The sequence below is a fragment of the Melopsittacus undulatus genome, chromosome 2 (genome assembly GCF_012275295.1).
Source record: "Melopsittacus undulatus isolate bMelUnd1 chromosome 2, bMelUnd1.mat.Z, whole genome shotgun sequence".
In the NCBI taxonomy this organism is placed as follows: domain Eukaryota; kingdom Metazoa; phylum Chordata; class Aves; order Psittaciformes; family Psittaculidae; genus Melopsittacus; species Melopsittacus undulatus.
The window spans coordinates 1,085,214-1,097,128 of record NC_047528.1 but is presented as its reverse complement, the minus strand read 5'-3'; the positions used below and the strand labels follow the sequence as shown (position 1 = coordinate 1,097,128).

Below are 11,915 nucleotides of genomic sequence, written 5' to 3'. Positions count from 1 at the left end.
GATTGTTAGGAAAGCTATTTCCTGTATGCCAAAGCACATGGTTGTGCTTTGACTGCAGATGCTGCTCACACTGAGCTCACTGCCTGTCTCTGCACACACTGAACCCAGCACAGCTCCTCCCTGCTGGTGTTTGGAACTGGAGGTGACTGGGGTGATGGATTCATACTGGTGCAGCCGCTCAGTGTGTGGTTGCTGATTCATGCTGCTGTCAGAGCTCACTTCTCTTCTGAGCCTTATCTTTGTCTTCAGCCTGCCCTGGGCCCCATGTGAGGTGGGTGGGAGGTGATACCAAAGCAGTTAAGAACAGTGATGCTTGTGGCTGTGGTTCCAATGCTGACATCCTCAGGCTGGTACAACCAGCTTGCTTCCCTCTATGACAAAGGGCTTTCAGACATGATGCAGCTATAGGGAATCCTTCCCCCCCCTCCTCTTTTAGCAAGGGAAGGGACTGTGCAACCTGAGAAACCCCATTGCAACCCTGATAGCCACTCATTTATGATTGCAGTGATGACAGCAGCTCAGGGAGGGGATCCTGCCCCTCTGCTGTGCTCTGGGGAGCCCTGAGAGCAGCTCCAGTGCCTAAAGGGGCTGCAGGAAAGCTGGAGAGGGGCTTGGGACAAGGGATGGAGGGATGGGAATGAGCTTGGAGCAAGCTCAGCTCCTCACTCCTCCTCTCTGCAGTGAGTGATGGGGAGAGGCCAGAGCCCTGCTCAGCTTCTTGCTCATGGGGACTCCAGAATTCCTCGGATCCCACATTCCACAGGGTCTTCAGGAGCAGAGGAGCATCCCACAGGTATCAGCAGGAGCCTTTAGGAGCATCCCACAGGTACCAGCAGGAGCCTTTAGGAGCATCCCACAGGTACCAGCAGGAGCCTTAACACTGATTCCCTTCCTCCCACTCTTGCTTTGGGGTTTGGGTGCAGAAGGGCCTGGGTAGGAGCTGGTTTCTGGCTATGAGCCCTTCACTGGTTTGAACTGGTGCTCAGCACTGCTTCAGACCTGGATCTCCAGGTAAGGCCGAACCCATAGTGGATGGGTTGGTGTTCCCCATAACCACATGGCCCTGGTGTGTTCTAACCCCATCTCTGAGCCTGGTGCTCTGCTCCCAACCCAAACCCATCAGTTCTGAGCCCAAACCTGCCTCCCTCTGCTCTGTCATCTGCCCTGCTGCATCCATGTCCATACAGCATCCACATCCTATGGGATAATGCTCATTCCAAGCTGTCCTGTTGGATGCTGGGCTGGTTTTGACCAAGCTTTCCCATCCTGCTGGTGTGACCTCTATCCCATGCTGCTGTTTCCATAGGGAATATGTGTGTGTGTCAGCTCCGTGTTCACCTCATCCCCTTGTGTCTTGTTCCCTGTCCTACAAATAAAGCATCTGTGAAAAGCCTGGAATGGGAATTCCTCCTTTTCCCTTCTTCAGCTCCAGCCTTCGGCCTCCTCAGGGGAGGAAGAGTGGGAATACATCCCAGATATCCCCTCACCCATCCAGGAGGAGGAAGAGGGGGGGATGCTTTAGCTTTTCCCCTCCCCTCTGTGTCCAATGGCTCCAGCATGGATGGAAACATCTGGAAGCAATAACCAGCATTGCTCTGGCTCTGGAGTTAACCTGTGCTGGGTTCCTAAGAGCTGGAATGTTGGGGGATGTTCCTATAGGAACATGTTTCCTATGGGAAAAGCAGGAATTCAGGGACATGTTGCTGACTTTCATATCCAAACAGGTTTAACAGAGCCTGGAATCGCTCCTGGACCATTGCTCCCAGTGCTTCCTGCCCCAGTGCTGCTCCCAGTGCTGCTCCCAGTGCTTCCCTGCCCCAGTGCTGCTCCCAGCTCCAGGGTTAATGTGGGGCTGGATGAACACAACCATGGGCGACCCCAAAACAAGCAGGAGGACCCTGGAGTTTCCTTCCATCCATGGAGTTTTATCCCTCTCCTTCCCAATCTTTATCCCTCTTCCTTCCATAAGTGATGGGGCACCCCCCCCCATCCCCATTCCCATCCCCTTGTCCCTGCATCCAGAAGGGTTTTGGTCTCCAAACCCCACATGGATGGGGCTGGATGGATGCAGACCCTCTGTGCTGGAGCTGCTGCCTTCCTCCCCCTTGACCCTCATCACCTCCTCCCTGCTGCCCATCAGCAGCCCCATTCCCATTCCCAGCTGCTGCCCATCCCTGCTCCTGCTTTTTGGCCTTCCAGTCACGCATGTGCTGTGCTCGGGATGGACAAAGGGAGCCTGTGATGGGGATCCCATAGGATCTGTGCTCATACAAGCGCATTACAGACGGGGGCCAGCACAGCTGGAAGGCAGCAGCTTCCTCCTGCCTCCTACAGCCTTGTGAAGGGGAAATCCCAACCCCCTTGTGGGATGCAGAGGAAGGGGCCCCTGGCATTGGGATGGATATGGGATGTGGAGCTGCACTCTCGGGTTTAGGCAGTGAATCCCCTTTGCTTTGGTTCCCTATGGCTGCTGTGTTCACTCTGAAGCCCACTGATGGCCATTGGAATGCCATTGCCAGCCCTGTTAACCCTTTCCATGCAGGACTGGATGAGGGAGCTTGAGGGTACATTTAGGATCCAGGATTCAGGTGATGGGGGACACAGACACATACCCCCCCTCATCCTATAGGATACCACACGGGAATCTCCCCTCCAGGCTCTGTTTCAGTGTCCTTTATTCCCCCCACCTTTACCCCCCCCCCCCATCAGTGCCAATAGCACCCAACACCACATCCACCCCTATGGGTGCAGGTCACAGCTGCACCCATGGGTGCTGCATCCATGAGCCCACATTGGCCTCATTCCTGTGGGTCTGTGCTGCACGGCCTCCGGAATTCCTGCCCATACTCATGGATCCACTTATTGGCCACTGGAATTATGGGGACAAAGACCCTTTTATGGCCCTGGTGTTCCCCATTATCCAGGTTTTCCTGGTGTCCATCCCAGTCTGATCCCAGTGTCTCACCCCACTTGTCCCCAGCCAGCACTGGGCAGGCAGCGTGCAGTGTGGCACTGGCACCAGCCCCATTCCGATGCAGGTTCCACCAGAAGAGAGCCGCGTTCTGCCGGATACAGAGGGAATGGACCCGGAATGGGGCCGTGAGCATCAGGATTGGGGTTTTCACCCCAAAACAGAGCCAGAGGTCCCAAAACTCGGGGTTTTCACCCCAAAATAGAGCCAGAAGTCCCAAAACTCAGGGTTTTCACCCCAAAACAGAGCCAGCAGTCCCAAAACTCAGGGTTTTCACCCCAAAACAGAGCCAGTAGTCCCAAAACTCAGGGTTTTCACCCCAAAACAGAGCCAGCAGTCCCAAAACTCAGGGTTTTCACCCCAAAACAGAGCCTTGAGGACAAGGAGTGGGGTTTGGTAACCCAAAATCGAACCATGGGCTCCAGAACTGGGGTTTGGAACCCCCAAAACAGAGCCAGGATCCCCAGAATTGGGGGTTAGGACCCAAAACAGAGCCAGGACCAGAAGTGCTGGGCTATGAAATCCCTAAACCAGAGCTGGGAGCTCTTAGGCTCAGCTTTGGCCACCCTAAACCAGAGCTGGGATCCCCAGAGCTGGATTCTGGCATTCCCAAAGCACAGACGGGAACCCTAAGATTGGGGGGGGGGGGTGACCCCAAAACATGCCCAGGATGCCTGGAATTGGGGTTTCCCACCCAGAGCAGAGCAGGACTCCCCTAAAGGGGCTTTGGCCATTGCCACCCCACAAACCGGAGCCCCAGAGATGAGGTTCACCCCCCCAGCACCCCAAAACCGAGCAGGGTCCCCCTTACCTTGAGCACAGGTACACTGAAGTTAGCGGCGATGAAGGCGGTGGAGCCTCCTGCTTCCACTGCACTCAGCTATAGGGGAAGGATATGGGAACATGGCCCTTCCCTGTGCTATGGGGCTGTGCAAGGGGAAACTGAGGCACAGCCCCCCCTATGGCACAGCATCAATGCAGCCCTTATGCATGAGCCCATTGAGAACCCCGTTCACTCTGAACCCTACTGATGACCGAAGGGGTGAGGGGGACTCACGTAGATCATGACTGTGGCGATCCTATTGCCGGACTTCATCCTATAAAGGGGGCTCTTCCTCGACTGCCCCCGGCAGGGAGGAGGTGATATGGTCATTCCCATAGGAATGGTCAGTCCTATATGGATGCAGCTTGGCCTGGAGGGACCTCAGGCCCTACACATGGGAATCCCTCCCTATCCCCTCTTCCTTCCCTCTTCCTGTCCTGCTTCCTCCTTCCATTCCCAGGGATATCCCCAACCCTTCTATCCTATCCCCTCCCAGGGGCATCCCAAGCTCCACCTCCAGCAATATCTCAGGGGACATCCCAGGGATCACTATGGGATGTTCACCTGAAGGAGTATCATGGGGAGTACCCCAGGATCCACCTCCAGGAACATCCCATGGACCATCCCATGGATCATCCCAAGAACCATCCCAGGATCCACCTCCAGGAGCATCCCATGGACCACCCCATGGATCACCCCAAGGACCACCCCAAGAGCACCCCAGGATCCACCTCCAGGAGCATCCCATGGATCCCCCCATGGATCAACCCAAGAACCATCCCAAGAGCACCCCAAGAACCACCCCAAGAGCACCACAGCAGCTACCCCATGGACCACTGTATGGAACCACCCCTAAGACAGAACCATGCCAGGAGCACCCCAAGGACCATCCCAAGAGCACCCCAGGAACCACCTCCAGGAGCATCCCATGGACCACCCCATGGATCATCCCAAGAGCACCCCAGGAACCAACCCAGGGACCACCCCATGGACCACCCCCAGGAGCATCCCATGGAGCACCCCATGGACCATCCCAAGAGCCATCCCAAGAACCTTCCCAGGATCCACCTCCAGGAACATCCCATGGACCACCCCATTTATCACCCCAAGAACCATCCCAAGAGCACCACAGCAGCTACCCCATGGACCACTGTATGGAACCACCCCAAAGACAGAACCACCCCATGGATCACCCCAAGAACCACCCCAAGAGCACCCCCCCAGAGCATCACCCCATGGACCACCCCATGCATCCCCCAGGCACCTCCCTGACCGTGGCATGGTCGAAGTGTGGCTCATAGTGTCCTCCCATCCCATAATTGACCACCTGCAGGTACTCAGCATAGGGTGGCCTCAGGTCCAGGCCGGTGACGGCCCCAATGCGCTGCTCCAGCGCCCGCACCACCGGATGGGCTGTGTCCTTCAGCCATGCACTGCAGGAGCACCCAACGCACCCATGGCTATGGGGTGTGTGGGGGGCTCCCCACTAGCACCTCGTTGATGGTAATGGGGCCGCAAGGGTCCCATTGGCCATAGGACAAGGGATGTGGTGGCTCCTACCTCTTGCTTATCCGGTACTCAGCCTTCTGCTGCTCCTCCCCAGAGGCGACCACGGATCTCTGCAGCTGGGGACACCAGTGCAGGGGATGGTGCTGCAGGGGGGACCCCAGTACCGAGCAGGGACCCCAACTGGGGTCACACTGGTGAGGTTATACCCGCACGTCCCCATCCCAGTGTGTCCCAGCAGGGTGATGGGAGCAGTGGCAGTGGGTGGCTCCAGTGCCACTAAGTCAAGCCTGGCTGGGAAGTGGTTTAGGTGCATGCATGGACCTGGGTTCTCCTTTGGGCCAGGCTCAGAAGGAGCCAAACTGGGCTCATCCCAGCCTTGGTCTGGCTGAGGAAGGCTTTGGCTTAACCCCCTCCTATCTCTGCATGCCCAGGTTGGTCCCCCCTTCACCACCAGCTCCTAGGGCACCCTCCTTCAGGACAGGGCATCCATGGGGATGGGGACAGCTCACCCAGGGCCCAGCCAAGCCCTTGATGGTCTCAGCCTCAGCATCACTGATGAAATCATGGTACAAAGCCACATAGGGCTGGGTCTGCACCATCTCCTTCTTGGCAGGCTGCAGCAGGAGGAAGGGGCTGCCATTGGTCTCATAGGAGCAGACGAGGTGTGGGTGATGCTGTGGGGCCGACTGGGGACAGAGGAGCCCATGGAGGGTGTGAAAGGGGGGACAGGGGTGGGATGGGGACCATGGGACCCCTTTGCCATCCCCACCTGCCCCCGTGGGCGCTGGCACAGCTCCTCATAGGCATCCCGGCTCTGTAGGTGGGTGCTATTGGGGCGCAGCAGGGGCTCTGTCCTTGTTGGTGTCCCCTTCTCCAGCAGCTCCTTGTACTTGACCACGTTCCTCAGCACCCTGCGGTTACTGGGGTCTGTTGGAGAGGAGGTGTCACCCCAAACCCCATGTCCCCATCACCTCCCTTCACTGGCATCAGTCCCTGATGGGTTATCCCATACTGGGGTGAAGGAGGCTGCTGCCATACAGAGGTGATGGGGACACCCCAAAACCTCTCCCCTCCTCTTGCCACATCCGAGGTTGCCCCATGTACCATAATGGAGAAACTCCCTGGAGAGGCTCAAGGCATGGGAGACGTTTCCAGCCTGGATGGGGGTGTGAAGAGCCCATCAGCATCCCACTGCTTGGCTCCATTGGACACCATGGGGATGGGATGGGATGTGTGGCTGTACCATGAAGTAGGAGAAGGCAAGATGGTCCAGAGCATCCTCCAGGCTGCTCCGGTCCTCCGGGTTCCAGCTGCCATAGGACAGGCGGAAGAGGCCGACGGCCTCCTCCAGCCATGCGATGGAGTGGTAATAGTCACCTGTGTCATAGGCCACCTGCGAGGCAGAGCACCTGCAGCCTGTCCCCATCCCAGCCTGTCCCCATCCCAGCCTCTCCCCATCCCAGCCTGTTCCCATCCCATCCTGTCCCCATCCCAGCCTGTCCCCATCCCATCCTGTCCCCATCCCAGCCTGTCCCCATCCAGCCTGTCCCCATCCCAGCCTGTCCCCATCCCAGCCACTCCCCATCCCATCCCATCCTGCCACCTCCAGCACCATCCTCATCCCATCCTGTCCCATCTCATCCTTTTCCTTCCCATCCCATCCTGTTCCCATCCTATCCCATCCCACCCTGTCGCCTCCTGCACCATCCTCATCCCATCCCATCCTTTCCCCATCCTATCCCATCCCATCCCATCCTGTACCATCTGATCCCACCACATTCTCACTCCCATCCTCACCCCATCACTTCATCCTATCCTAATCCCCATCACCATCTTCATCCCAATCCCACCTCTACCCCTTCCCATCCTGTGCTTACCCTGTCTAATGCTGTCCCATCCCATTCAATCCCATCTCCATGCCATGTCCTGCCGTCCAATCACAATTCCTACTCATCTTGTCCCAGCACATCCTGTCACTTTCCTATTCCCATCCCCATTTCTCCCATGCCATTCCCTTCCTTTCCTCTCCCATCCCATGGAACCATGCTCCATCCCCATTTCCATCCCCATCTCACCCTCTGCCTCCATCTGCACCTCCATCCCATCCCATCCCATCCCACACCATCACCCTCCATCCCAGCTCTGCAGTGACACTCAGAGGACTCTGCCCTGAACCAAACCCTCTCCAAGGATCCATCCCTGGGATTCATGGACCCACTTTTACCCCTGGGTTGGGGCTGATCCCAGATCCAAGCAGGACACTGAGACAGGAGCTCTCCCTGATGCCCTCCCCACGCCATGAATCAGGGAGAAGCCCCATTACTCCCCTCTATGGTGAGCGGATGCCATTGGGCTGCCTCAGAGGACCCCCCACCATCCATCCCTCCGGCAGCCCCATTCCCACATAGAAACCCCTTATGGGTACCCATGGGCTCTCCCTCACCTTTCCCACATGGAAACCCCTTATGGGTGAGCTCTCCCTCACCTTTCCCACATGGAAACCCCTTATGGGTACCCATGGAGCTCTCCCTCACCTTTCCCACATGGAAACCCCTTATGGGTACCCATGTGCTCTCCCTCCCCATTCCCACCTGGAAACCCCTTATGGGTACCCATGGGCTCTCCCTCACCTTTCCCACCTGGAAACCCCTTATGGGTACCCATGGGCTCCCCCTCACCTTTCCCACCTGGAAACCCCTTATGGGTACCATGGGCTCTCCCTCACCTTTCCCACATGGAAGCAGTCATCAGCAGAGAGGCCCACCCGCCGGCTGGGGCTGTAGAGGGGGGTGCGGGTGGCCCCGGTGCCCTGGAAGGTGCCATGGACCAAGCCCTTGACGCTGAGCCCATACACGTCCTGCAGCCGCATCAGTGCCCGTGCGGCCCCATCCAGGTCCTCGGCCCCCGGCAGCTCCTGCTCCACCTCCTGGAAGCCATCGTGGAGCGCTGGGGACAGGGAATGGTGTGAGGGATGAGGGGGGTGTGGGGTGGGGTGGTTCTTGTCTATGGGGTCTGCATCCTGATGCTACAGCCATTGCCCCCCTCCAGCCATTGCCTCCCTGCATCCAGTGCCCTGCTCCTCCACCCATTGTCCTTCTGTTCCTCCAGCCATTCTCCTGCTCCTCCATCCATTCTCCTCCTCCATCTATTGCCCTGTTCCTCCATCCATACCCCTGCTCCTCCATCTACTCCACTGCTCCTCCATCCATTCTCCTCCTCCATCTATTGCCCTGCTCCTCCATCCATTGCCCTGTTCCAACACCCATTCTCCTGCTCCTCCATCCACTCACCTGCTCCTCCATCCATTCTCCTCCTCCATTCATACCCCTGCTCCTCCATCCATTCCCCTGCTCCATCTATTGCCCTGTTCCACCATCCATTGCCCTGCTCCTCCATCCACTTCCCTGCTCCGCCATCCATCCTCCCCCTCCATCCATTGCCCTATTCCTCCCTCCATTCCCCTGCTCCTCCACACCCACTCCCCTGCTCCATCCATTCTCCTGCTCCTCCATCCATTCCCCTGCTCCATCCGTTGCCCTATTCCTCCATCCACTCCCCTTCTCCTGCATCCACTCCCCATCACCTCCTGTCCCCCCCAGGTGACAGGGAACCCACATTGAAGCCTCCCCCTTACCCTGTGTGTTCTCAGTGGCCTCCTCACTGTAGATGACATTGGGCCAGTCGGAGTAGAGACGCTTGATGAGGCTGAAGGCCAACAAGGGGTTGTCCACCGAGGCCTGGGGGTCCTGGTGCAGAGCCCGCACCCTCTCATAGAACCTACAGGGCACCCATGGGTGATGCTCTGGGGTCTGAGCCCTGCCCTAGCTGGGAAACCCCATGGAACCATGGGGTGGTTTGGGGTGGAAGGGACCTTGGGAGCCCATCTGGTTCCAACCATGGGCAGAGACCCAACATCCACACTGTGACCATGCTGGAGGTGAGGGTTAGGGTTAGGGTTAGGATTAGGGTTAGGGTTTGAACATCCACTTTGTCAGCCCCATCCCTAGTGGGGACACGAGGTTGTCCTGGGCCATGGGCACATCCCTGCTCCTCAGCCAAGGTTTAGGGTGATCACATCCCGATCCCTGTTCCTCAGACAGGGTTTGGGGTGATCACATCCTGATCCCTGCTCCTCAGCCAGGGTTTGGGGTGATCACATCCTGATCCCTGCTCCTCAGACAGGGTTTGGGGTGATCACATCCCGATCCCTGCTCCTCAGCCTGGGTTTGGGGTGATCACATCCTGATCCCTGCTCCTCAGCCAGGGTTTGGGGTGATCACATCCCAATCCCTGCTCCTCAGACAGGGTTTGGGGTGATCACATCCCCCCGGCTTGGGCATAGCCAGGGGTGCACAGGCAGCTTTCCCCATCCACCCACACCCCTATGTAGGGTCACCCCAACCAAGGCCAGATTGGACACAGGACTTGGAGCAGCTGCTCTATGGAAGGTGTCCCTGCCCATGGCAGGGGTTGGGGCTGGAGGAGCTTTAAGGTCCAGCCCAATCCACCCCAAACCCAAACCATCCCATGATCCTATGATCACATCCCTCAGTGTGGGGATTCATGGGCACCCACAGCCCCTATTTATTGGGTGCCAGGTGGGAGGGGTCCGAGCTGCATTAAGCCCCCTCCCTGCCAGGCAGCTCCCACCCTTAGGACTGGGGGGATATGGGGATGCTCCCAGCACATCCAGTAGAGACTGAGGGATACTGGGGTGTTTCCAGTGCACCCACCCTTGTGTTGGGGGGATACAGGGATGCTCCAGTACACCCAGTCAAGGCTGGGAGGATACTGGGATGCTCCCAGTGCACCCACCCTTGTGTTAGGAGGACACTGAGACGGTCCCAGCTCACCCCGTGGGGATGAGGGGATACAGGGATGCTCCCATCGTATCCAATTGGGATCAGGACCATACAGGGATGCTCCCATCATACCCGGTCAGGATCAGGACCGTACAGGGATGTTCCCATCACACCCAGTCAGATCAGGACCATACAGGGATGCTCCCATCGCACCCAGTCGGGATCAGGACCGTACAGGGATGCCCCCACCGGGGTCTGTGGTCCCCAGGGATGCTCCCATCGCACCCGGTGGGATCAGGACCATACAGGGATGCTCCCATCACACTCAATTGGATCAGGACCATACAGGGCTGCCCCCCCCGGGTCTGTGGTACCCAGGGATGCTCCCATCACACCCAGTTGGACCAGGACCATACAAGGATGTTCCCATCGCACCCATTCTGATCAGGACCATAAAGGGATGTTCCCATCGCACCCATTCTGATCAGGACCATAAAGGGATGTTCCCATCGCACCCAGTCGGATCAGGACTGTACAGGGATGTTCCCATCGCACTCAATTGGATCAGGACCATACAGGGATGCTCCCATTGCACCCAGTCCAGATCAGTGCCATACAGGGATGCTCCCATCACACCCAGCCGGGACCAGGACCATACAGGGATGTTCCCATCGCACCTAGTCAGGATCAGGACCATACAGGGATGTTCCCATCACACCCAGCCGGGACCAGGACCGTACAGGGATGCCCCCACCAGGGGCTGGGGTTCCCAGGGCTGCTCCCACCCGGGGCTGGGATACCCAGGGATGCTCCCATCGCACCCGGTCAGATCAGGACCGTACAGGGATGTTCCCATCACACCCATTCTGATCAGGACCATACAGGGCTGCCCCCCCCGGGTCCGTGTTCCCCATCACCGCCCCCCGCAGCCCCGGTGCCGGTACCTGCTGACCCGGCGCAGGCGGCCGCTCTCGTCCCGCAGGTAGGAGCGGAGCCTCCGCAGCAGTCTGCCCTCGGCGCCCATCGCCGCCCGCACGCTCCTCATGGCGCTGAAGGTCTCTGCCGGGGCGGGCGGCGGCAGCAGCGCCAGCAGCAGCCCCAGCCCCAGCGCCCGCATCGGGCCCGCAGCCACGGTGAGGGGCAGCGGAGGCTCCGCCCCGGGGGTGGGGAGGGGGAAAGGGGAGGGTGATGGGGGTGCCCCGGATCCGCCACGCTGGCTGCGGAGGGAGGGGGCTGAGGGTGCCCAGCCCCGCTCTCCGGTCCCCATCCCGACTGCTCCCATCCCATCTCATCCTGCCCGTCCCTGTCCCCATCCCGACTGCTTCCATCCCAGCCCCACTGTCCGGTCCCCATCCCGACTGCTCCCGTCCCATCCTGACCATCTCTGTCCCCATCCTGACCGTCCCCATCCCAGCCCCGCTGTCCGGTCCCCATCCCCACTGCTCCCATCCCATCCTGCCCGTCCCTGTCCCCATCCTGACCGTCCCCATCCCATCCTGTCTCTATCCTGAGTGTTCCTGATCCTATCCCATCCTGTCCCCTCCTGACTGTCCCCATGCTGCCCCCTCCTGCCTCGGACTCCTGCTGCCTGTCCCTGTCCCGCTTGCCTCCATTCTGCCGGTCCCTTATCTGTCCCCATCCTGTCCTGTCCCTTCTTGCTTGTCCCCATCCTGCCTTGGATTTGTTCTGCCCATCCCTGTTCTCTTTATCCCCCTCTGTCTCCATCCTGCCCAACCTCATCCTGCCTGGAACCCTCCTGTTGTCCCTATTCTGCCCAGCCCCTGCTGCCTGTCCCTGTCCCACCTTGGGC

The 11,915-nt window shown here is 58.8% G+C and overlaps 1 protein-coding gene across 4 annotated transcripts; it reads right to left on the bottom strand.

The window, feature by feature from the left end:
- Nucleotides 1-2,703: 2,703 nt before the first annotated feature.
- P4HA3 (prolyl 4-hydroxylase subunit alpha 3) lies at nt 2,704-11,248 on the bottom strand. 4 transcript variants are annotated; one of them, XM_034060232.1, is made up of 13 exons: nt 11,050-11,248; nt 8,938-9,080; nt 8,029-8,249; nt 6,547-6,696; nt 6,408-6,459; nt 6,073-6,230; nt 5,813-5,989; nt 5,355-5,419; nt 5,059-5,227; nt 4,029-4,091; nt 3,783-3,851; nt 2,966-3,062; nt 2,704-2,869 (listed from the first exon to the last, which is right to left on the bottom strand). In XM_034060232.1, exons 1-13 carry the CDS (start codon nt 11,220-11,222, stop codon nt 2,799-2,801), a joined length of 1,608 nt encoding a protein of 535 aa, XP_033916123.1. In that variant the 5' UTR covers nt 11,223-11,248; the 3' UTR covers nt 2,704-2,798. The 4 variants fall into 4 exon arrangements, with proteins under 4 accessions (XP_033916123.1, XP_033916124.1, XP_033916125.1 ...); XM_034060233.1 differs by having other exon boundaries at nt 5,068-5,227; XM_034060234.1 differs by having other exon boundaries at nt 5,122-5,227.
- Between the last annotated feature and the right edge of the window lie 667 nt (nt 11,249-11,915).

Coding starts and splice junctions, on each gene's coding strand:
- P4HA3 (XM_034060232.1), bottom strand. CDS start 11,222: ATGCGGGCGCTGGGGCTGGGGCTGCTGCTGGCGCTGCTGCCGCCGCCC. Junction 6,231..6,407: donor CAGGGAGTTTCTCCATTATG/GTACATGGGGCA, acceptor CCTCTCCAACAG/ACCCCAGTAACCGCAGGGTG. Junction 3,063..3,782: donor TCAGTGTACCTGTGCTCAAG/GTAAGGGGGACC, acceptor TGTATCCGGCAG/AACGCGGCTCTCTTCTGGTG.